Source organism: Piliocolobus tephrosceles, chromosome 8, assembly GCF_002776525.5.
Source record: "Piliocolobus tephrosceles isolate RC106 chromosome 8, ASM277652v3, whole genome shotgun sequence".
NCBI classification, from domain to species: domain Eukaryota; kingdom Metazoa; phylum Chordata; class Mammalia; order Primates; family Cercopithecidae; genus Piliocolobus; species Piliocolobus tephrosceles.
In genome coordinates, this window is record NC_045441.1 from 85,086,568 (window position 1) to 85,111,138 (window position 24,571).

General features: G+C 43.6%; 2 protein-coding genes across 4 annotated transcripts in view; one reads left to right on the forward strand and one right to left on the reverse strand.

The window, feature by feature from the left end:
* Nucleotides 1-522: 522 nt before the first annotated feature.
* TMEM243 (transmembrane protein 243) lies at nt 523-23,347 on the forward strand. 2 transcript variants are annotated; one of them, XM_023226711.2, is made up of 5 exons: nt 523-765; nt 1,411-1,703; nt 20,434-20,484; nt 21,421-21,525; nt 22,747-23,347. In XM_023226711.2, exons 2-5 carry the CDS (start codon nt 1,626-1,628, stop codon nt 22,867-22,869), a joined length of 357 nt encoding a protein of 118 aa, XP_023082479.1. In that variant the 5' UTR covers nt 523-765; nt 1,411-1,625; the 3' UTR covers nt 22,870-23,347. The 2 variants fall into 2 exon arrangements, with proteins under 2 accessions (XP_023082479.1, XP_023082480.1); XM_023226712.2 differs by having other exon boundaries at nt 528-586.
* Nucleotides 23,176-24,571, reverse strand: part of DMTF1 (cyclin D binding myb like transcription factor 1) — a 44,533-nt gene continuing 43,137 nt past the window's right edge. For both annotated transcript variants that reach the window (XM_023226709.3, XM_023226710.2), the window contains one exon: nt 23,176-24,470. In XM_023226709.3, the coding sequence (XP_023082477.1) occupies nt 24,361-24,470 (110 nt within the window). In that variant the 3' untranslated portion in view covers nt 23,176-24,360. The remainder of the gene's footprint in view (nt 24,471-24,571) is intronic.

Here is a 24,571-nt window from a genome sequence, read left to right on the forward strand (position 1 = left end):
TTTAATGACCTGTCCACCTCCAGTTGTCTATACCCTAAAACCTGGAAGACGAGATTGGTACGCGAAGCGCTGGCTCCACAGCTGCAAACGTGCTTAGTCAGCACCATCACCGGCGGCATGAGTGGACAAGTCAAAGAAGTATCTAGCACTACTGCCTCCTGACTTTCTGTAAACACATAAGATCTCTGTCACAGAACAAATCAAGGCAAACATGCAAACAACCCTAAACCAAAATTACCAGTGACTGCCATTCTGTCCTTGTTAAGCGAAGACTGAGGTGGTTAAAGCAGGTTGATTGTTTTTAAGATGCTTTCAGCCAGGTGCAAGACTATCTGCAGAAATGTGCTTTGCCCACGTGGATCGCATGGACAGTAATTACTAAGGGCTAAGGAGCTGAGAAACGTCCAGCCGCGGAGATTGGCCGCCCTAACGGGACTAAGCTGGCAACTCTAGAAATAAAGCTCCGCAGCCAATGCGGCGCCTCAGCCCGCGGGATTGGCCGCCTCGGTTGTGACGCGACCTGGGCGGGCCGACTTGCGACGGAGGCCGCGGGTCCGGGTCGGGGGACCTGAGAAGGAGCCAAGAGGTGATCCGCATCGCTTCCCTGGCACCGCGCGCCAGCGCGGAAGGTCTATTCGTCCCCCACGCATCTGGCCTGCGTCCCCGGGCCGCGGCACCGGATCCCGGCGGGGGTGTGGACCCAGGGCCCGCTCTCCCCGGCGCGGCCAGGGCCCCCCAGTGTGCGAGCGCCTAGGGGATGCCGAGGTTTGGCGGGCGCGGGGCCAATCTGGGCAGGGCCGAGGCGAGATTCTCCCTGTCTCTGTGCCCTGACCGTACTCCTGCTGCGGTTCCGGCAGAGAGCGCGGGGAGAGCAGCGGCGGGAGGTGCGGGGAGCACGCCGTCCGTGGGGTAGAAGCAACACCTGAGAGGGGATCCAAGTTACTTGGTTCGGCCCCAGCATCTACCTGAACCCGCTGCCCTGCGGGAGCGTTGTGCGGCGCGCTGGGCTGTGCTCCTACAACTTCACTCCTCCCGCCGCTGGGGAACGTAGCGGGGGAGGCGCAGAGGGCTAGAAAAGGGGTTCTCAATGCGTTTTTCCAAGAAAACTTTTTCTCCCTCGAACATGAAGGAATACGTGTTCACTTTAGAAAATTGGGAAAACATGGGAAATTATTGTGAAAAAATTGGGGGCGAGGCGTGGGAGTCACTCCCGGGGCGAGGGGACTGCGATTTGCTTTGCTAACGGCAGCCGGGGGCGAGCGACGGGCGGTGCTGCCTTGGGGGCGCGGGGGTGCGGAGAGCCAAGCGGCGCCGAAGGCTGTGATTTGAGGAAGTGGGAGCTGCCCGGGCGGGGGCGTCCCGCCGAGAGTCCGCCACGCAGTGTTTGTTTCCTTTCACTTCCTGCGGCAGCTGCTCAAGATGAGGAGGTGCGTGGGGCCGGGGCGGAGCGGCCGCGTTCCCCGCGTGTGAGCCCCCACCCATCGCCGGCGCCGGCACTTCCCCGACCACTCGGGTTCGGCTATGCGGGAGCCGTGAGGAGGAGGCTTGCTGTCGTGGACTTGAGATCTCGGGAAGTCATGCTGGCTTGCTTTTAAGTGGCTTGGGGAAAGTGAAGAAACCCCAAAATGGAGGACTTTGCTACTAGGACCTATGGCACCAGTGGCCTGGACAACAGACCTCTGTTTGGGGAGACATCCGCCAAGGTGAGTGCGGATTGTGGCTCCAAACTGGGATGGGGGGTGTGTCTGCCGCCTGCCCTCCCGCCGAGTCCTGGCTGGGTCCTTCTGCGGCTCCTAATAGCACTTTTAGGGAGGAAGCTGGTTCTGCAATACCGCTTCCCTCTCAAGATGTTTGCCCGGCCAATCGTTGCCTGCTTTGGAACACATGGTTGGCCAAGAGCGTTGAAGGCTGGAGTGGAGAAAAGTTCAGAAAGTTCGGGGTTGTTGGAAGCCCTTCTGGGGAGTGCGGAAGCCCCTCCGGAGGGGGGAAGTTGATTTAGTGGTTGTACGGCTGCACCTGCAGCAGGAGGACTGACCCTCCAGAGGCTTCAGGTGTGCACCCAAAGCTTCCTAAGAGAGCCAAGAAGGGGTGCTTCATGATTCCTGTTTACATAGAACTCTTAAGGGTTCATTGCTGAGCAGTGAGGCAGCCAAGCAAGGAAAGGGGAGAGGCTTGAGATGAGGGGTTCTTGAATGATGGCCTGCATTCCAGGAAGTGATCAAAGGGTCCCTGAACCCAAACGGGCTATCGTACATTATTCTAGGCTTTAAAATGTATAACACCTTTTGAAAAGGATTAATTATGTGATGTCCTGGGCCAACAATTGAGGAGAGATCTTTTTCTATCGACAGCATTAACTTTCTGGATAGTTTGGGCAAGATCTGCCTGGTTTATTTTTTCACCTAAAAGTGGCATTGGTTGGCTGGTCGTAGTGCACTGATGTTGACAACTAATTGATCATAGCCAGTTACAGATTTATTTGTTCCTTCTGCAATCCCCTGCTTCACTTGACTGGCCTAAAAGAGGGGGAAAAAAAACAGTGGCATTGGTGATCTTTGACCTCTGGTAAAGTGCTTTCAGCTCTCGAAAGGTAATGCACATGTAGAGTCCAGAGCTTCCGGGATTTCTTAGTTTTGGCAGGAGCCCTCCAGCAGACAGGATAGGGAACTGGTACACCTGGCAGTCTGGAGAATAGCCCTGAATTTGGAAGCTATGAGGCTGCCACAGGACTACTTTATTTTTTAAACTCCACGTGGATTTTACGTTCTCCTCTCAAAATGTTGTAATATGAAAGCGTTTTAAACTCGATCTCCAGGAAGATGCACCTTGTTCATCTTGTGGCTTTGTGTAATCCCAGCCCACAGTGCTCCTGGTTTGAGACACATACCTCCTCCTGTAGATGTTCCATCTTAGTCAAACGTTATTGAGCATTATGGACTTGGCCCTGGGGAGCCAAGGAACCCTGTCAGGTGGGGAAAGAAATGTAGGCAAATGAGATGTGGTTGGATCTGTGCTATGACAGGGACATGTTGGGGGTACAGATGAGAACTGGTTGTTTTTGTATGGGAAATTTTTCCCCCTCTCCCAAGAGGTAAGAGACTGCCTCCCCAACATGCTTCAGCACATAGATTGTGGTTCTGGGTGATCCAGACCGTCTCTGACCTCTTTTAACCCTCTTGTAATTATAAAGGTAGATGACTTGGTAGTGGACTTGGCCATTTACGCAGACACTTAGAAATATTGATGTTTTCTGAACAGCTTGGGTGAAAACATCCAGTGATTTAAGTTTCCTTTTGCCCATGATCCATTTGAAACCCATTCAAGAACTTTACTTTTCCAAATTTATCTTTTATTGCGTACTTACTTACTACAAGAATATATCGCACTGGGATTATTTAGGAAACTTTAGGGCATTGTAATAATAGCTGCAGCTATTCAGAGAAAAAAGTTAATATATATTAATTCTTGATCTCTCAAAATTTCTCCCTTTAGCTCCCTCTGTGAAGTTGACAGGGTGATTGGACATAGAGAAATTCTACAGAATGGAGAAGGGAGAGAGATCCCCGGTCTGAGGGTGGAAGAAAACATGTATCTTAGAAATGGAGATGCCACATCTGAGAGAGGAGAGGCCTCCATATGTGTTCACAGCAAATGAAGATTTGAGGGCCTGAGGAGGGTAAGGGCCAGGAATGGAGCCTCAATAGTGAAAGGATAGGACACATTACAGTGGAGCCATTTCCACAGAGGACAGCAAATGCTAGAGCAGGGTCCTGGGGACACTGAGAAACCCATCACTTGCTCTCTTGTGTGGGTGTCTCCAGCTTGCTGTTTTACATGCCAGGAAACGACAAAATAGCCACTACACAGTGGAAACTTGCTGTTAGTGAACTACCATTTCTGAGAACATCGAGAAAGAATAAAAGCGCGGTTCCTGTCCTCCTCTGACAGGTGGTTTCCTGTGCATTTTGTAATCTTACTTGCTTTATGAGGACTGACACAGACATATAGCCTCTCAACTTTAGGTGCAAACTCTAAGGCAAAGAGAACTGAAGCTCAAAGAGCAGAGAAAAGTCTGGAGTATGTTTTTGTTTCCTCAGTGCCAGGCAACATGGTGGGCATTCAGCTTTCCCTTGTTTAATCATCAGATTCCTTTGTGAGATGGGCGTTCTTTTTTCTGTTATACAACTAAGGAGGTGGAACCCTCAGGGTTGTGTCCAGTCATACAAGTAGTTGCCTCTGGTAATGCTTCACCAACTCCCTTTTCATGGTTTGAATGGTGAGGTCAGTAGTAACTTCATTAGGCAGTTTTTGCTTCTCAGAGCACTCCAGACATCTGCATACCTGTTGCCCTTTCACAGAAAATAGGGGTTGAAGTGGTTTGCCCCAGTCCTGAGGTGAGTGAGAGATAATGAGATCTATTACAGAACAATGACTATTAATATATAACTAATTTGGCTTTGAGCAGCACCCTCTTGGGGAATCTCTGAAGGAACTTTTCCTTTATGTATGTCGGGTGCACATAGTGATTTCAGTTACTGAAATCCCAGATTTATTCAATCTTTAGCATGAAAATTGTTCATTCTAAGTTATTCCTATTTAGGAATAGCTTTACAGGTGTAATCATGGAGAGAAGGGCAAAGTGAAACAGTTCTCTATTGTTCCATAAATATCAGGGATTTTTTTTGTTTTGAGGCAGGGTCTCACTTTGTCACTCAGATTGGAGTGCAGTGGCATGACCACGGCTCACTGCAGTCTTGACCTCCCGGGCTCAAGCGATTTTCCCACTTGAGCTTCCTGAGTAGCTGGGACTATAGGCGCCTTCTACCAAGGCTGGCTAATATTTTTTTTTGTTTTTGAGACGGAGTGTCTCTCTGTCGCCCAGGCTGGAGTGCAGTGGTGTAATCTCGGCTCACTGCAAGCTTCGCCTCCCGGGTTCACACCATTCTCCTGCCTCAGCCTCCCGAGTAGCTGGGACTACAGGTGCCCGCCACCATGCCCAGCTAATTTTTTTGTAATTTTTTGAATGAAACCCTAGAGATAGGGTTTCATTATGTTAGCCAGGATGATCTCCATCTCCTGACCTTGTGATCCGCCCGCCTCGGCCTCCCAAAGTGCTGGGATTACAGGCATGAGCCACTGTGCCCGGCCGTAACTTTAATTTGTTGTAGAGATGGGGCTCCCTGTGTTGCTCAGGCTGGTCTCAAACTCGTGGCCTCAGGCGATCCTCCTAACTTGGCCTCTCAAAGTGCTGGGATTATAGGCATGAGCCATCGTGCCTGTCCTAGGGATTATTGACAAAAAAGGAAAGGTGTTCATCTTTTGTAAGAAACATAGACCTCATTCCTTGATACCTATGGAATTTTCATGTTAGGTTGGCTATCTTACGAATCCTAGTTTGAATACCCAGACGCTTTTTACATCTTTTTTAAACCATTCCCAAGTTTTGTGCCATAGTACTTCTCTTTCAGGTGAAAAATATGGCACAGATACCAACATAATAAGAAATATCTGAAGTTTCCAAGCCTGTGTTATGGCTTAGCATTTTCTAAAAGAAAATATTTCTGCTATCCAGTAGAAATATGTGAGCAGCCATATATGTAATTTACATTTCTTAGTAGCCATATGAAAAAGTATAAAGAAACAAGTGAAATATTAATAATTTTATGTAACCCCTTATTTCAAAAATATTAATACTATCATTTCAACATATAATCAATATTAAAAAACATTTAACTAGACACGGTGGCTCAGGCCTGTATATCCCATCACTTTGGGAGGCTGAGGTGGGAGAATCACTTGAGCCTAGGCTTTTGAAACCAGCCTGGGCAACAAAATGAGATCCTGTCACACACACACAACAAATTAGCTGGGCGTGGTGGCACCCACCTGTGGTCCCAGCTGCAGCCTCGCACCACTGAACTCCAGCCTGGGTGACAGAACGAGACTCTATCTCAAACAAAAAACAAACTGAGATACTTTTACACTTTTTTTGTATGAAGTCTTTGAAATCCAGTATGTATTTTAGATTAACAGCCCATCTGAATTCACACTAGCCATGTTTCAGATGCTCAGTAACCACGTGTGGCTAGTACAGGCTGATGTCCCAAATCCAGAATCCGAAATGCTCCAAAATCCAAAACTTTTTGAGCACTGACTTGATGCTACAAGCGGGAATTTCCACACAAAAGTACTTAACACAAACTTTATTTCATGCACAAAATTTTTTTTTGTTTTTGTTTTTTTTGAGACGGAGTCTCGCTCTGTTGCCCAGGCTGGAGTGCAGTGGCCGGATCTCAGCTCACTGCAAGCTCCACCTCCCGGGTTCACGCCATTCTCCTGCCTCAGCCTCCCAAGTAGCTGGGACTACAGGCTCCCGCCGCCTCGCCTGGCTAGTTTTTTGTATTTTTTTTAGTAGAGACAGGGTTTCACCGTGTTAACCAGGATGGTCTCGATCTCCTGACCTCGTGATCCGCCCGTCTCAGCCTCCCAAAGTGCTGGGATTACAGGTTTGAGCCACCGCTCCCCGCCCTCATGTGCAAAATTTTTAAAGATATTGTATAAAACTTGTCTTCCAGGCTATATGTATAAGATGTATATGAAACAAATTTTGTGCTTAGACTTGTGTCCTACCCCAAGATCTCATTATGTATATGTAAATATTCCAAAGCCCCCCCAAAAATTCTGAAATCAGAGACGCTCCTGGTCCCAAACATTTTGGATAAGGGATACCCAACCATTTCAGACAACTTAGTTTTAAAGCAGCTGAAATGTTAGTTATGGTGGTTCCATAGCCAAGTTTGTGAAACATTTTTCTTTATTGTGGGACTTTGGAAGCTTTAATATGCCAGTTTTCATTGTGACTCTAGTCGGTGAGGGTGCGTGAGTAGTACCTCCTAAACAGTTTAGGTGGCGTGGCCTCTTTAACCCTAGTACAATGCCTTACCCAGTTCTTGCCTCCTGCTCCCTAGGAGCAATCACTAGATGAGTTTCTACAGAATACACTTTGGGAAACATGGTTCAGTGAATCACCTTCCTCTGCTTTTCCCTCCCATCCTGTCCCCTAGGGTAAACTAAAACCTGGAGATTTTCTCCCCTCTTCTGCCCACAACTACCTTTAAAAGTTTGCTTTAGTACAACACACAATTTGGACAGTCTTTCCCACTGTCTTGTGTTAGAAGGGCACTAAATTATTCTGAGGGCTTGTGAGTCTTGATCTCGACTTGTTAGCTGGCTGTGGCATCATCTGAAATCAGTTTCAGTCAGTCTAGACTGGTCAACCTAGGAGGAGAGGGAGAGAATGGTTTTCTCTGGAGAAAGCAAAGCAGCATCCTATAGCTAGGGCAAATGGGAAAAGGATGAACACTGTCCACTTGGTGCAAAGTAGTGCAAACCAGTTTCTAGATCAGTCCACTCTGTGGGTGGTCACTGATTACAAAATAAGTGACTCATCCTCTAAGAAGGGTGGTGACAGTTCTTGCTCCTTTATTCCTTCTTGGATGTGATATATAAAATCAATGATTTGGGGAGAAGGTAAATACACTGAATTCCTCAGCAGATACCATAGTGAGAGGAGGCCCTCTGTGGAGGGGGCAAGTTAGTGGGCTCTGAGGCTCAGATCTTTGGTTCTGGAAGACAAAAGTATCTTCCTTTATCCCCTTCCCCCCAATAAAAAAAAAAAAAAAAGCAAGCAAAGATGGTGAAAAGCAAGGGCTTTTTATGATTAGTGTTAGTCAAGCAACTCAAACTTGGAGCATTTGACCTCTGCAAATAATCATGTAAGATTAGAGTTGCCACTTGATGCCATTTTTGTTGTTGCTTATTTAAGAACAAGGCTCAGTAGGGATGGTAATAGAATAATTTTTAAAAATGCAAAGAAGAGAAAAATAATAAAGCTATGATTAAGATAGCTGGGTCTGTGCCAGCAGCCCCTTCCTCTGTCTTAGAGCTACCAATGCTGTTCTCTGAGGAGTGCAGGCTTTAGTGTATTTCCTCTAGACAGAGCTTCTAGTTGATCATCCAAGCACAGCTATTTCTCTCAAAGGAGGGTTAGTCACCCAAAGGTGAAACAGTTATCTCCTCTCTTCTCATTCAGCCTGTCAAAACAACTTTGCCTTTTTTGTGTGTGTGTTAGAAAAGTAATTAGGAAAAATAAATGCCATCACTTTTTCTTCAGTACTCTATGTAAGTTTTCTCTCTTCCACCCCTAGACCAGTGGACTGGAATCTCTGGGTGTGGGGCACAGGCACTGGTATTTCTGGAAGGTCCTCGGGATGCTGGTGCATAGGAAGGGTTGAGATGCACTGGCCTTACCCTTGCTCTGTGTAAGCCCAGCCCAGGCTAATGCCTCTCCATGGATCCCTTTCCTTTAGCTGCCTCCTTGCTCTTCACAAATGCTGTTCTCCTTTCTGCTGTGTCCTCTCTTCTCTAAATATCTGAATTCTGCTCAGCCTGATTCCCCACTTTAGAACCTTCCCTGTAATCCAGTCTCTTCTCACTTTCCTTCTGTGAGCCTGGCTGTCAAAGATGCCCCTGGCACTTACTCCTCGAGCTGTGAGGGACTCATGTAGGTCTTGCCGCCTGACTAGAGAATAAGCTCTTCTTAAATGGTAGGTGCCAGTTTCCTCATTTTTGTAGCCTTTTTAGCCCTAGGGGACAATGGCTTACCAAGTTCTTGATTTCATGTATATTAAGTTTTAAGCAAAGTGAAAATTTAGCATTATCAAAAAGTAACCTACATTCTTGGGACATTCTGAGCTCACAGTAGAAGGCAGGGACTGTTTAGAAACCTGGATATGCTAGATATCAAAACAGGAAGTGGTGCTTCAAGCTCTCATACAATTAAAGTCATTTTTCTCTTTCTTTTTCTTTCTGCTAAGCTGTATATAGCAGAGGCCAGTAGTAAATACAATATTGTATTAAAAAAACTTAAACTGAGGTGTGGCCTCTCGGAAGCTGATGGTCTGCTGAGTTTTCTCTGGATGTGATTTTTGCTGGTCTTTGGTAATTCCTGTGCTTACTGAATTGAGTCACTTTTTTCTTATGGTTGGCTCATAGGCTGTGTATGGGCATAGTGACCATATTTTCTGAGTTGCTGAAGAGACATGTGGGTGGATAAACCTTGGTGTCCCTGTGAGAATGGTGGAATGCATTTGAAACTCAGGCTGCCATAGAAATTGGGGCCAGGGTGTTAGGCCAGCTCAGCTGTCTCTCAGCTCTGAGGAGTCTGATCTCTTATTGGTAAGATTCCCCCTTAGACATGATATAAATAGTGCAAATACCGTATTAGCTGCCATTTACTGACCCACTACTGAATGCCAGATACTGTCTTGTAGGAGCTATGTATTCTCCTCCAATCCTCATTACAACCCCACATGGTAGACGTTGTACAAATATGAAAACTAAGGCTTAACAGTTGTAACTTAAATAGAGGTCCACATGTAGCAGTGGAAGTCATGCGTTTGGGAGAGAATCGAGTGTAAAAGTTGTAAAGGGTGGGTGTGCCTGAATTCTCATAAATGCTTTCTCTTGTACCTCCTGAGCGGTTGGCACTGTTCAAAGTCTGGTGTTGCTTTGGGAAGTCTCAGAACATACGGGTCGTAATTCATTGCATCCTAGGGTTAGCCAGTGAGACAAAATGTCTCCTTGCTTTCCACCTGTGTGGCTGCTATACTTCTGGTTGTCTCCAGTGACAGTACTAGAGGAAGCTCCTGTACAGGCAGAGCCATGCTGCTCTGAGGGACCCAAATTAAATCCCTGGACACAGGGCCTTAGGTTTCTTTATTCAGCTGGGCTCAAAATAAACCTCCTCCCACATTTTGCATCCTCTCAGTATGTTTTTTCCTGGCCCCTAAGGCTTCTGACTAGGCCACTTCCACAGCTTTCATGGCGAGTAGTTGTCTGCTATGATTTGGAAGAAGAGAAGCAAAGTCATTTCTGAGAATCAAACTTTTATATATGGTGATGGGACCCTTAAGTTTGCTTGAGAAACGCAGAACTTTGGAGGCATAATTGTAGGATGTGGCTCAAGGGTCTGAATCACTCAGTCCAGGTAAACAATGGTAGGAAGTAGCACCCTTTGGGCATTTAATACATGCTGAATGTGTTGCCTTGCTCTTTCCTGTCCCAGGAGAAGATAATCACTGTCTTCAATGACCTGAGGAAAGCATGGGTAGGGGAGGGTAAGTAATGAGTATAAAATGGGATTGAGCCTTTTATAAACAGAAGAACAAACTGCCAGGAGGTATTGTTCCTAGACCAAACTGAGGGTCAGGCTGCTATTTCCCTGGCCCTCTAAGGAGATGCAGTTGAGGAGCTGAAAGCTAAGACAATGGGGAAAAGTCTCCAGGGAATTTCAGAGATCTTCACAGCAGCCCTCACACTACAGGCCCAGAGGCCTGTGAGGGAAAAATGGTTTTGTGGGTCAGGCCCTGGGTCCCAGTGCCCTGAGTCACAGTTGTTCCAGCTCCAGCTGTGGCTAAAAGGGGCCAAGATATAGCCTGCACTGTTGTTTAAGAGGGTCCAAGCCCCAAACCTTGGTGGCTTCCATGTGGTGTTGGGTCTGTGGGTGCATAGAAGGCAAGAGTCTGGGAGTCTCTGCCTGGATTTCAGAGGATGTATGGAAATGCTTGGATGTCCAGAAGTCTGCTGCAAGGGGGAGCCCTCATGGATTGCACTGTAAGCCTGGAAAAGCCACAGACAGTCAACTCCAGCCTGTGAAAGCAGCTTTGGGGGCTGTACCCTGCAGAACCACAGGGGTGGAGCTGCTCCAGGCCTTAGGAGCCCATTCCTTGCATTAGTGCGGCCTAGATGTGAGACACAGAGCCAAAGGAGGTTATTTTGGAGCTTTAAGATTTAATGACTGCCCTACTGGGTTTTAGACTTGCGTGGGACCAGTAGCCCCTTCGTTTTGGCTGATTCTCGCTTTCGGAATGGGTCTGTTTACCCAATGCCTGTACCCCCATTGTATCTTGGAAGTAACTAACTTGTTTTTGATTTTACAGGCTCATAGGTGGAAGGGACTTGCCTTATCTCAGATGAGACTTTGGACTTGGACTTTTAAGTTAATGCTGGAATAATAAGTTAAGACTTTGGGGAGACTGTTGGGAAGGCATGATTGGTTTTGAAATGTGAGAGGGACATGAGGTTTCAGAGGGCCCATGGGCTGAATGATACGGTTTGGCTGTGTCCTTACCCAAATCTCATGTCAAATTGTAATCTCCACATGTTGAGGGGCTGGGAGGGAGGTGATCCGGTCATGGGGGCAATTTCTAATGGTTTAGCACCATCCTGCAGTGCTGTCTCATGAGCGAGTTCTCCTGAGATCAAATGGTTTAAACATGTGTTAGCAGTTCCCTGCTCATGCGTGCTGGCTTTCGGGGGCTCCCGCACTTGCTCTCCCACGCGCCCGCGGGTGCCTGTGCCGGCACTCCCCCTCTTGCGCTCCCCCCCCCCGCCCTCCCCCCCCCCCCCCCTCCCCCTCCCCCTCTTCTCCCCACTCGCTCCCTCCCCCTCTTCTCCCCACTCTCTCTCCTCCCCACTCTCCCTCTTCCCCCCACTCTTTCTCCCCACTCTCTCTTCCTCTTCTCCCCAGTCTCCCTCCCTCCTCTCCGCACCCCCTCCCTCCTCTCCAGCTCCTTCCGCCCTCACTCTCTCTCTCATTCTCACTCTCTCATTCTCTCTCACTCCCTCACTCTGTGTCTCTCTCACTCTGTCTCACTGTCACTCTTGGTCTCACTGTCACTCTCTCACTCTCACTCTCCCCCTCTACACGCTCCTTCCCCTTCTGTGCGCTCCCTCCCCCTCCTCCGCGTGCTCTCCCCCCCGCCCCGCGCCATCCCTCCCCCATCCGCGTGCTCCCTCCCCGTCTGTGCGAGCTTCCAGGGGTGGGATGTCTGACAGAGGAAGACACTTGGAGGTGTGAGGTCTAACCTGGAAATAGGATTGAGCACCTGGTAAGGGATGTGGGTCTATAGGACTCCCTGCGAAGCTGAGGAGAAAGACTTTTGTGGAATCACATAGAAAGTTTGGAAGTAACACCGAAAATGGAGTTCTGAGCCTTCTTCCACCCTCTACCCTGCCTTCTCCCTCAAGAATGTAGAGGGGAATGTCTTCATGGCATTGTCCATCCAGGCTTTTGCTTTTCTGCAAGGACTTTTCTCTGTTTTGCCTAGCGCGTCTCTGGGAGTGTTGGGTAGCATTGTCAAAGGATTAATTTGTCAACTGGAGTTCAGAGCTGTGATCCCTTATAAATCAGTCCTTGGTCCTGCCCTAGCAGAAAGTAACTGGGCTTGTACTCAGGAAAACCTGGACCTCAGAGATCCCCGTAGTTTCCCGTTGATATTTATTTGGCAACAACAGAACCTATCCTGGGAGGTCTCTGTTAGGGTGTTGCACCTTTGTGGCTGGCAAACGGTGACCTCTTGGTCTGCAGTACCAGGCCACAGCTTCTGTGGTGCTGTTGCATGCCTGCCCTGCAGCAGTGAGGCACATTATGTTCCTATCCATAGCCCAGGCCCCAGGTAAGTGGTAAGATTAGATAAATAGTCTCTACTGGTGAGAGGCACTCTAAAGAAAATACTGTTGGCCACTTCTGCTTTGAGTCCTTTCGTTTAACGAACATTCATTGAGTGCTTACAGTGTGCCACACTGTCAAGAAGGAAAACAAGTGTAGTTCCTACTAATCCACAGCTTCACTTTTCTAGGCTTCAGTTACCTGTGGTCAGCCGTGGTCCAAAAATATTAAACGGAAAACTTTAGAAATAATTTGTAAGTTTTAAATTGTACACTGTTTTATATAATGTGATTGATTAACTCTCTCTCTCCTGCTCTTGCTGGGGGCATGAATCATCCCTTTGTCCAGTGTATCCACACAGTAGATGCTACCTGCCCGTTAGTCACTTAGTAATCATCTCTGTTATCTGATTGAAAAAACAGTGTGTATAGGGTTTGGTACTATTTGCAGTTTCAGGCATCCACTGGTGGTCTTGGAGTGTATCCCCCCGCAGGTAAGGGGGGGCTATTTGTAGACTGTCTTTCCCACTGTTAACTGCCAGTCTTTGTGTGGGACACAAGTAATACATTTTATTTTGATGCAGTTAAGTGTGAAGACTGAACAAAGTGATGTGGGTGTTCTGAGGGGAGGTGCCCAGGGTGGTGTCCGGAAAGGATTTACAGTGAAGTTGATAGTGTTGAGTTCTGAAGGATGATGATATGGTTTGGCTGTGTCCTCACCCAAATCTCATCTTGAAGTAGCTCCCGTAATTCCCATGTGCTGTGGGAGGGACCCGGTGGGAGATAATTGAATCATGGCGGCCGTTTCCCCCATACTGTTCTCATGGTAGTGAGTAAGTCTCATGAGATCTGATGATTTTATAAGGGGAACCCCTTTTGCTTGGCTCTAATTTTCTTTCTTGCCTGCCACCATGTAAGATGTACTTTTTGCCTTCTGCCACTTGAAAAACTGTGAGTCCATTAAACCTCTTTTTCTTTATAAATTCCCAGTCTCAGGTATGTCTTTATCAGCAGTGTGAAAACGGATTAATATATAAATTGGTACCAGGAGTGGGGTGCTGCTGTAAAGATACCCGAAAATGTGGAAGTGACTTTGGAACTGGGTAACAGGTTGGAACAGTTTGGAGGGCTTAGAAGAAGATAGGAAAAGTTGGGAACTTCCTAGAGACTTGGAAGGCTCACAAGACAGGAAGATGTGGGAAAGTTTCCTTCCTAGAGACTTGTTGAATGGTTTTGACCAAAATGCTGATAGTGATATGGACAATAAGGTTCACATTGAGGTGGTCTCAGATGGAGATGAAGAACTTGTTGGAAACTGGAGTAAAGGTGACTCTTGTTATGTTTTAGCAAAGAGACTGGTGGTACTTTGCCCCAACCCTAGAGATTTATGGAACTTTGAACTTGAGGGAGATGAGTTTAGGGTATCTGGCAGAAGAAATTTCTAAGCAGCAAAGCATTCAAGAGGTAACTTGGGTGCTGTTAAAAGCATTCAGTTTTAAAAGGGAAATAGAGCATAAAAGTGTGGAAAATTTGCAGCCTGACAATGCAATAGAAAAAAAAAAATCTGAGAAAACTAGGTCAGCTGTGGAAATTTGCATAAGTAACGAGGAACCAAATGTTAATCCCCAAGACAATGGGGAAAATGTCTTCAGGGCATGTCAGAGACCTTTGAGGCAGCCCCTCCTATCACAGGCCTAGAGGTTCTAGGAGGAAAAAATGATTTTGTGGGTTGGGCCCAGGCCCCTCTGCTGTATGCAGCTTAGGGACTTGGTGCTCTGTGTCCCAGCAGCTCTAGCCATGGCTAAAAGGGGCCGAGGTACAGCTCAGGCCATGACTTCAGAGCTGCACGTGGCAACTTCCATGTGGGGTTGGGTCTGTGGGTGCGCAGAAGTCAACAATTGAGGTCTGGGAACCTTTGCCTAGATTTCAGAGGACATATGGAAAACACCTGGATGTCCAGGCAGAGGTTGCTGAAGGGGCAGGGCCCTCATGGAGAACTTCTGCTAGGGCAGCACAGAAGGGAAATGTGGGGTTGAAACCCCTACAGAGTCCCCATGGGGCATTGCCTAGTGGAGCTGTGAAAAGGCCACCATCCTCCAGACACCAGAATGGTAGATTCACTGAAACTTGCTCCATGTGCCTGGAAAAGCTGCAGACACTCAAGGCCAGCCTGTGAAAGCAGCTGGGAGGGAGGCTGTACCCTGCAAAACTGCCCCAAACCGTGGGAACCTACCTCTTGCATCAGCATGACCTGGATGTGAGACATTGGAGCTTTAAAAATTGACTACCCTGCTGGTTTTTGGATTTGCATGGGGCCTGTAGCCCCTTTGTTTTGGCCTGTTTTTCTGATTTGGAATGTGTGTGTTTACCCAATGCGCATATCCCCATTGTATCTAGGAAGTAACTAACTTGCTTTTGATGTTACAGGCTCATAGGTAGACTTGTCTCAGATGAGACTTTGGACTGTGAACTTTTGAGTTAATGCTGAAATGAGTTAAGACTTTGGGGGACTGTTGCAAAGGCATGATTGGTTTTGAAATGTGAGGACATGAGATTTGGGAGGGGCCAGGGATGAAATTATATGGTTTGGCTGTGTCTCCACCCAAATCTCATCCTGAATTGTAGCTCCCATAATTCCCATGTGTTGTGGGAGGGACCAGGTGGGAGATGATTGAATCATAGGGGCGGTTTCCCCCATACTGTTCTCGTGGTAGTGAATAAGTCTCACAAGATCTGATGATTTTATAAGGAGTTTCTCCTTTTGCTTGGCTCTCATTTTCTCTCTTGCCTGCCACCATGTAAGACGTGTTTATCACCATAAGCCATGATTGTGAGGCTACCTCAGCTATGTGGAACTGTGAGTCCATTGAACCTCTTTTTCTTAACAAACTACCCGGTTTTGGGTATGTCTTTATCAGCATCATGGAAACTAATACAGATGAGTAGTCAAAATTGGGAGTAGCACTTTTTGGGGAACTGGGTTGACATTATGCCTCTGGGATATTTTTATGGACCAATATAAGTAATGATTGTGTATGAATTATCTGCATTTTCTGTGTCCCTAGATTTGTCCTGACTCATGGGACAAATTCTTTTTAGAGCCAGGAGAATTTTGACTCTTAATTATCCAGTATGCTTACTTTTATTAGTTAGAACTTAAAATTCAGTTGTACTTCCCACTTGGCTGTCAGGAATCTTCATACAAACATTTGAGTTTAAATGATAAATGTTTTTTAGACAATTTTTTTTTTTTTTTTTTTTTTAAAATAAGATTCTCATTCTATCCAGGCTGGAGTGCAGTGGTGTGATCCTTGCTCACTGCACCCTTGACCTCCTAGGTTCAAGTGATCTTCCCACCTCAGCCTCCCAAGTAGCTGGGACTACAGCCACGTGTCACCAAATCCAGATAATTTATATATTTTTTGTAGATACAAGGTCTCAGTATTTTTCCCAGGTTGGTCTTGAATCCCTGAGCTCAAGTGATCCACCTTGGCCTCCCAAAGTGCTGGGATTACAAGTGTGAGCCACTATGCCTGGCCTTTGTAAGTTCTTTAGCCTTTTTTTCCCCCCATTCCCCAAAGCCTTTTAGAAATTTTGTCTTGGTCTTTTTATTGTCGGTTAGGTTAGGTTAGGGTTTTATTATAGTAGCACATGTCCTTGAAATTCATTTTGGAAGTAGGCAAAACATTGCCATGGAAATGGAAGGCTGAATACAATGTCGCTTGTAAGCATTCCAAACTGTTTAGAACCAGGATATTTCCAGGGAGCTGAAGAGCTGAGGGCAGGCAGAGCTAGCTTTTGGTTATTTGGGATATTATTGCCAGTTTCCTCCCAGGGCCATTGTTACCACCTGATCATTTGAGTTTTAGTTTCTCTAGTATCAAGATACTGGCTAATAACTGACCAGGCAAGTATAGGGGTTCTCTGGCTTTTATTCACTAGGGCATTAGTCCTTCTTCTCTGGCCCAAGGGCAGTCTGGGGATTCAGAACCATAAAGTGTAAGAACTAGAAGGGACCAGGTATGATTTAGCCTAGTCTTCTCATTTGATAGAGTCAAATGGGTTAAGGAATCCTTTTGAGGTTACGAAGCTAGCTAGTGGCAGAATGAGATGAGAACCTTGGTTTCTGGACTGTGTTAAGGTCCATATTTATTAGTTTAAGGACTGTTAGACCTTTTGAACCTCTCATTATGCTTGCATTTTGCAAACAGCATTGGATAGATTTTCTGCCATTACCTAGCTGTGTGACCTTTGGCAAGTCAGTCTTCTCGAACCTAGTTACCCGTTGGTAAATGGAGATAACATATTCCCTACTTGCTTTACAGAGTTTCTTTCCACCATTCTAGATACAAACCAGTTGCATATACCTCCATCTTTTTCTCATTCCTCATTTTAAAGGAAGACAAAGACATGAATCCGTCAGGCCCAGACTCTTCACTGTGCATTGCATTCCAGTTCCTTTCCTCTCAGCTCTCATGAAACTTGGGGCAACAATCTCCATTTGTCCCATTGCGTTTTTGTAACGGCAATGCTTTTGTTCTCCCATGGGTCTTTGTGGAGTTCCTTTCATGAACCATCTTTCCTTTCCTTTTCATCTGCTAGTCTTCCTTAGGGTTTTGACTTCTCTGTTAGTCTCTCCCTGACTGCCCAAGATAGCTCACTTTGTCTTCTTAGTGCCCTCCTGAACTCTGGATAGTGTAAACTTCTGGAAGGTAGAGATGTTTTTATTCACTTTTGTATTTGCATCTGAATTATATGAGGTGATATAGGTGAAATCTCAACTGTATATATACACATGTATGTGCACACACAATGTCTGTTTTTATGTTCATGTATATATGAATTCAGACTATCTCTAAACCTGTTGCAGAATATTTTGTCTCTGGGAAGGAAATTTTAAATCTGTATCCTCTCCTCTCAGCAGGGAAGGATCCAGGCTAACTGCCATCCTTTGTCCGGTCAGCTTCCTTGTGGAGTAAAGATAAGCCACAGTATAAGGTTTAAATTTCTGGTAGCAGAGACAAGTTATGATAGGTAGAACTAGAGTGAAAATAAAACTGGGGAGGAGACAGAGCTAGGTTCTGTGATAAATAATTGAGTTAATAGAGACTAACTATAGAAGTAGATATAGAGACTAACTATAGAAGTAGAAATAATCTGAGTTTCCATTTATTCCATAAACAGTAAAGTTTAAATGTAATATTCACTTTTCTCCATGTACTATAGCTCCAATTTGGAGCATATTATTCCCCAAACTGTCCTTTGAAGTGTTAATTAACTAGCTATTTAATTATTCTCTATTGTCCTCTTTGGAGATTGGGAGCTAGAAGAGCTGCTAAAACCCTGAAAAGTAATCTCTAGGCCCAGGGAAGGAGATCCAGCCTGTGATTTGAACTTAATATTTAAAAATGACTTATTTTAGACTAAACTTTAGAGCACAGCCTTTCCATTTTAAATGTGCACACAAATTACCAGATCCTGTTAAAATGCAGATTCTGATTCAGTTGGTCTCAGTGAGGCCTAAGATTCTGCATTTCTTGCAGTTCCCTCAGGTGAGGCCATGTGCTGGTTCATAGACTACACTTTGAGTAGCACGTTTAAAACAAGAGAGCATTAGAAATAGGAGGGCTTCTGAAGTTAACTCTGCATACCTGAATTCATGGTTATGTTGATAGCAGAAGGCCTTGGCTTGGAGAAAGAAAATATTCTAGAAACACTTCGCCATGTCCTAAATAAATAGTTCATCCCATCTTGGGAATCCCAGAGGGGATCACTACATTATAACAATAACTGATATTCATGAAAATCAGTTGGAATTCTGTTCAGTGACTATCTAAAAGGCAGACAGGAATGTATTCATTAAAGTTTAGATATATTTTCATCAGGATGATTAAAATCAGTTATATGGAGAAATTCAACAATGTGGAACAAAGTCACCTATGAGGAAATTTTCATTCTTGAAAGATAAGCACCTAGTTTAGTACTTTGCTAATAGGCTTTTTGAGGTGTTGTCTGCCACTTGCCATCTTTGTCTAGACCAGCACTAGCATTCTAGGTGGTTCTTTGGGTGAGACGTATAAATGGAGAAAGGAGGTCTGGCATTGAATCTTGTTTTTATCACTTAATTGTATTGAGATCTTGGGAAAGTTCTCAGTTTCCCTGAGCCTGTTTTGCTGTGAAACAGTCATATTACCATTTCATCCCAGAAAATTTAAGGAGAGGATTGGTGAATGCTCTTGGCATAGTTAATATCCTTTTACCATTATTTTTCTCCTACTTTGATCCTGGTAGGCAACTTGCTGTGTGTCATTTGGCAATTAGTGATTTATTGGCTTGGCTTCTATTGGTGGGATAGCTGTTGTGAGGTATGCAGTCCTTCGTTTTGGAAATCCCGGGAGCTCAGAGAGTAGATATTTTTGCTTCTCAAAAACAGTGGGGCTCCCATGGATTTTGTCTCTCTACACATTTTATGTTAAACACACTTATTCATCCCATGTGGGAGAAAGTTAAAGTGATCAGTGACTTGTCCCTGGGTCCCTTTCCTAACAGGTGGTCCTAACTTCAGGCTCCTGTGTGCTGTGTAGGCTTCTCTAGCTGAGGTCGTGATAAGATCTCTTCCGAGTCCTCTGGAGTTAGGATGTGGCTGGAGTCCAGTTTCTTTTGTTCTTTAACCTTTCAGTTGCAGTGGCCTTGTCTGGAGAGTTGTGATTTGTCCTTGGTTAGATTATGCACATCCAATACTTGGCTTTCTTACACTCTTTCCCTCCCAGTTTTGCCTGACTCTTAACTTCTGTGGGTTCTTACCTTTAAAAGCTGACTACTTGGAAAAGAGAATTCGGTTGCTGCTCTGTGATTGTTCCTGTGTCCTTCCCATCTCTGAGGTTTTGTTTATTGGCGGCCTATGTTCCATATCCTGCTGTTCTCTGCTCAGACCTTATCAAAACAATATTTAAGATGACTGATTCGTTAAAGATTCAGCTTTGACTTCTCAGAAATAAGACTGCATGTCATTCTCATTGGCCTTAAAGTAGTGTTTCCTAATCAGGGCTTAAACCCTAACTTTAATCTGTAGTTCTGCAACCTATCTTACTTTACCTTTTTAGTAGTACCTGAAACTACTTCTAACCAGTGACCTGGATTCAGGAATCTCTGGTTTCAAAATTGCTTCTAACTTGCTATATGACTCTTAGCAAATAATTTAACCACACTGGGCCTAAATTTACTTTTAACCTGTAAAATTAGGATTGGATCAGTTTTTCAAATGTTCTTTGTTGGTTGGGGTGGGATGGGAATGACAAGAAAGCTCGGTAGGTAGGCTCTTCATTCAATGAAGATTTTGTTTATATATGAAGGCTTTCACTAGTAAATAACTTGGAAAAACTACTGGACTGGATGGTCTTTTAAGACTGCAAGTACCAAGTCTTTGGCACTCTAGGATCCATCCCTTTTAACAGTAGCATCTATTTTTACATGAGACAAGGATACCTAAGCTGTATTACAAATGTAGTTCCAGACACATCATGGTACTCCACATCTAGTCTGGTTCCTGATACTTTTAACCAATGCTCTGGCTTGGCCATGCCCGTAGTGCCTGTCCTTTTCCTTTGTCTCATACTGTCCTCCGCAGCACACGCATTATTTGTAAGCCTCCCTTCCCCATTTGATACTACCCAATCAAGACTCTTAGTATAAATGTTCTGTCCCTTCAAGAAACCTTCCCCAGTTGGCCATTTTCCCAAAGTACATTTTCCATTCTCATGACTCAGTACACTTTGCTTTGTTTGGTAGTTTTATGTGTAAAGCTCAGAGAAGGACTGGATCTTGGGTTTCTTTGTTGTAAACCATTCCAACCCCTTGCATTGCACTATACTGAAGGTAACATGGATCCAGGTCATATGGCTTAAAAATTCTTTTCTCTTTCAGGATCGAATCATCAATTTAGTTGTTGGCAGTTTAACATCCTTACTGATTCTAGTAAGTATCCTCATTTTGTGCCTCACCCAGGTTCTTAGCCAAAGTTTTGAAAACTTTATCAATTATGATTAATTTTCCAAAAAGTTAAGTGCTTTTTATTACCACAAAATTGCAATTGCTAATTGGAGTAGCTAATTTAATTCCGCCCCACCCCCAGGTTGAATATGTGAAATGGTACAAGTCAGACAACTTGGTTTTCAGATAATTGAGTTTACCATGTTTTGCCTAGTAAAGTTGTAAAAATGTCAGTGGCTAGTAGCCACTTCCTTCTATCATCATCTACCATAATTCACCATTTCTATTAATTTTGTTCCTAAAGAACATATCCATTACCCTTTGGTCAAGTTTTAAAAGATCTGGTCACAGTGTATAGCAGTTTTACCGTATACATACTGTAAAATACATGGAGCTATCACAATAAAATTTTTAAAAGCTGTATTTTCCATAGTTTGACATTTTTCTGGCACATTTTCATTAAATTTGATAATTGTTTTTTTCCATGGCTTCTTAATGAAGATTGCATATAATGCTGCATCTGTTAGAAACAGAACTACACGATATTAGGTCTTTCAGTGTGTTTCATAATGTTATAGCAAAACCGGCTTTGATTATATTCATTTGGCTAGGAATGTTTAAAATAACAAAATGGCTAGAACTTTCTCCAGTAGAATCATTAATTCTGGGAGTGAGGTTTAGTTAAAGAAGTTATTTTGGGATCAGCTAGTTTTACTAATGTTTTCTCTCCTTTCATAAGTAAGGGAAAGGTTAGAAAAGGAGGAAGTACTACTAAAAACTCAAAACATATTTATAATTACTGTATTAACATTCTAGAAAGCAAACTTGGTGGCAGATGTAATTGTGTTGCCTGGACTCCAGTTGGTAATTACCAAGTCTTGGAATTACTATTAAGGCCTTACATAATTTCTCTTCACACAGGTAACGCTGATCAGTGCTTTTGTTTTCCCTCAACTACCTCCAAAACCGTTGAATATATTCTTTGCTGTATGCATCTCTTTGAGTAGTATTACTGCCTGCATACTTGTAAGTACTGTTGAGAATTTAAACAGTGTTCTTAAGGATTTAAGTTGCAATGCATAGGACAAAAATTTTCAGCCTTGGGTCTATACAAAAGGGTATCTCTTAATTATATCCTCATCCTCCCCCTAAAAGTATGTTAGAATTCTCAATAAAATCTGAGTTCTCCTAAATCCCAAAGTTGTAACCCCAAAGAGAAACTCTACTCCCTTGATAGCTAAAAAAAAAAAAAAAAAAAGAGAGAGAGAGAGAAAAATTAGTGGGAAGACTTAGGTGGCCAGATATTTTAATTTACTTAATTCATCTTCACTCAAGGACTGTATGAGGACCAGCAGTCTTTGGGAAATGCCAGTTACTGCTAAGGGAAGAGATAGCACACTCTGGATTGAATTCTAATGATTACAAAATTAGTCTATTTTAATCTACATGTTTGTCTCCCACAGTGGAGGTATTAACACCAAAACCTCCTGGGAAATCTGAAGCGGCAGCTGTAAAAATGTTTGATTTACTGCAAATGTTTGTTTTATGGTAAAGAAACAAAGATGGTGGTGGCTCCTCAGTGTTCAATCATTCATTAGTTGGCTACATTGTTTCATGTTCCTTGAGAGGCAGAATCAAAAGAAAAAACAATTGTTTTGATCTCTGTAGGGCTTAAATCATAATAGTAATTTGTTTATCTGAGTTAAAATTAAATGAGGAGACATCTCCAAGTGTTCTAATTCACTGATCCTGCTATGTACTCCCATAACCCGAAAAAGGACTGGCCCATCGCACTTTGGGAGCTTTCCTGTTCCCCTAGCTTGAAGCCTAAAGTGACTAACAATGAACTAACTTAATCCAGGTATACTATGGAAGCCCTATTTTGCAGTCTGAACCAACTGTATGAATCATATGAGTCTAACTGTTGTCTTCCTTTCCTGTTAAGTAGTATGTCCAAGTATATGTTCTTGGATAGCTTGCCAGATGACTGGTGGAGTATACAGGTTTGAATATAAAGCAAAGTAAACTGAGAAAGTAGGAATACAAGTATGATCTTGGATGTGGAAACTCAAGAGTAAGAATTAAATTCTGGCTGTAGTGGTCTCAGGAATGTAGAGATGTCAGAATATGGAGAATGTCTGTCTCATTTAGGGGAATAAACAAATACTAATGAAATTTGAAATTGGTAGAAAAAATGTTATATTTTAAATTTTAACTATTTATAAACTTTAATTCTTCTTCTTTTAGATCTACTGGTATCGACAAGGAGACTTAGAACCAAAATTTAGAAAGCTAATATACTATATCATATTTTCTATCATCATGTTGTGTATATGTGCAAACCTGTACTTCCATGATGTGGGAAGGTGAGGCTGCCAAGAAGAAGTACTTACCAGGACTCTTCAAAATGATACATTAGGACAGTGAGTAATTTTTGGATAAGGTATGCTGAAGAATCTCCTGCAGAAGTCTGATACATGATTTTCATGTTAATTGTAAATGTAATTCCCTCTTGCAAGGGAGACATAGCCTAGATCACTTTGCTTTTTCTTTAAGGAGCTTATGTTGTACCTAAACATTCCAACCCTTAAAGCTCAAACAGCACAACATTTCACTTTTGAAATGAACATTTTTATAATGTAATTGCACGGCAAAAGGCTATGTAACAAACAAATCTTGCATTTTAAGACAAATATTCTTTTATTTCTGTTAAACTGAATATACAGTTGTTCCCTAGGCAACCGACTTTTGCTTATAACTACAATTTAATTTCACGTTAACAAAACAGACAGTGAAAAGACAACTTTGTGAAGATCTAATTACAATAATAAATAAAATAATTTATACATAGGTTTTTTTTTTTTTTTTTTCCCTTGACTTTTCTATAGGGGTCATATTCATTAAAAAGCCCAAAAGGCTACCTTTGCCTTAACCCTTCTGTAGTATAGGAATGACTCTTAGATTTGTTTCATTATAGAAGCAAATACTGTTTTTTTAAAAATTGCCTGAGATGAGAGGTTATATTGTACCCCACCACCTAACACACTAAGTGGATGACAAACGATTTTCTGGGTAATTTATGTTGCAAAACATGTAATAAATGGTCATGGTATCAAGGATAGGTAACATTACTTCCTTCCTCATTTAGTTTTACTTCAAAGTGCTAACTTTGTAAACTAATGACAGTGGTTTCTGAGGGGGTGAAAACTGCTTAGATTTTGGTGGGTTTTGTTACTATGCTTATCCATATTCCCTTTAAAAGTAACAAAAAACCTGTAGTGAATTTTAACTCTTTTAATGCTTTCCTGTTTACCCTGCCTAAATCAGCTCCCACTGCCAGCAATGGGTTAATCAAAACGTAACCACCAGAAGACCACCTCCTAGGTCTCTGTATTTGTATGCTGGTCAAGTCTCAAACTTAATCTTCTTGAAGATCAGAAGATCACCGGTAAGCTCTAGACCATGTTGAAATGACTTATCCAAACTACAACCAGGCTTACTTGAAAGGAGACAGTGCCATGTCTGATCTTTAGAGAAACTGTATTTTAAACCACAGCAGTTAAGCTTTCGTGATTCTAAACTTTTCTTAGTGGCTGAAGTGAATGAAATTCCTTATTGCCATGTAACATTAAACATAGGGATTTTTGCTTAAAACTCCCAGCCTCCACTCAACTACACAATGTCATAAAACTCAACCTCAGATGATGTATTTAAAGGAGGTAAGAAGTCATAGCAGCAACAATGTGTGGCTTAAGCACTGTGGCTATTTAAATTGGTAAATTAAGCCTCTTGGGGGTTGCTCCTATTTCTTTGAAGACAGTGTGGCTTCTTTGCTTGAACTGCCTATTTCTAAGAATTACCCTAATGACAGTTTACCAAATCTTCGACATCCTTTGAATCTTCTGAAACAGGACTGCCCAAGGATGATCCAATGATATTTGATTCTTCCTGATGATGTTGGAGTATGGGATCTGTAATAAGTATCCAGTTAGTTTTAAATGTATGTATTTATTCTCTAGTCCACATCAAGAATTTAAGGTATTCTACCACGGTGTAGAACTTAAGACTGAAT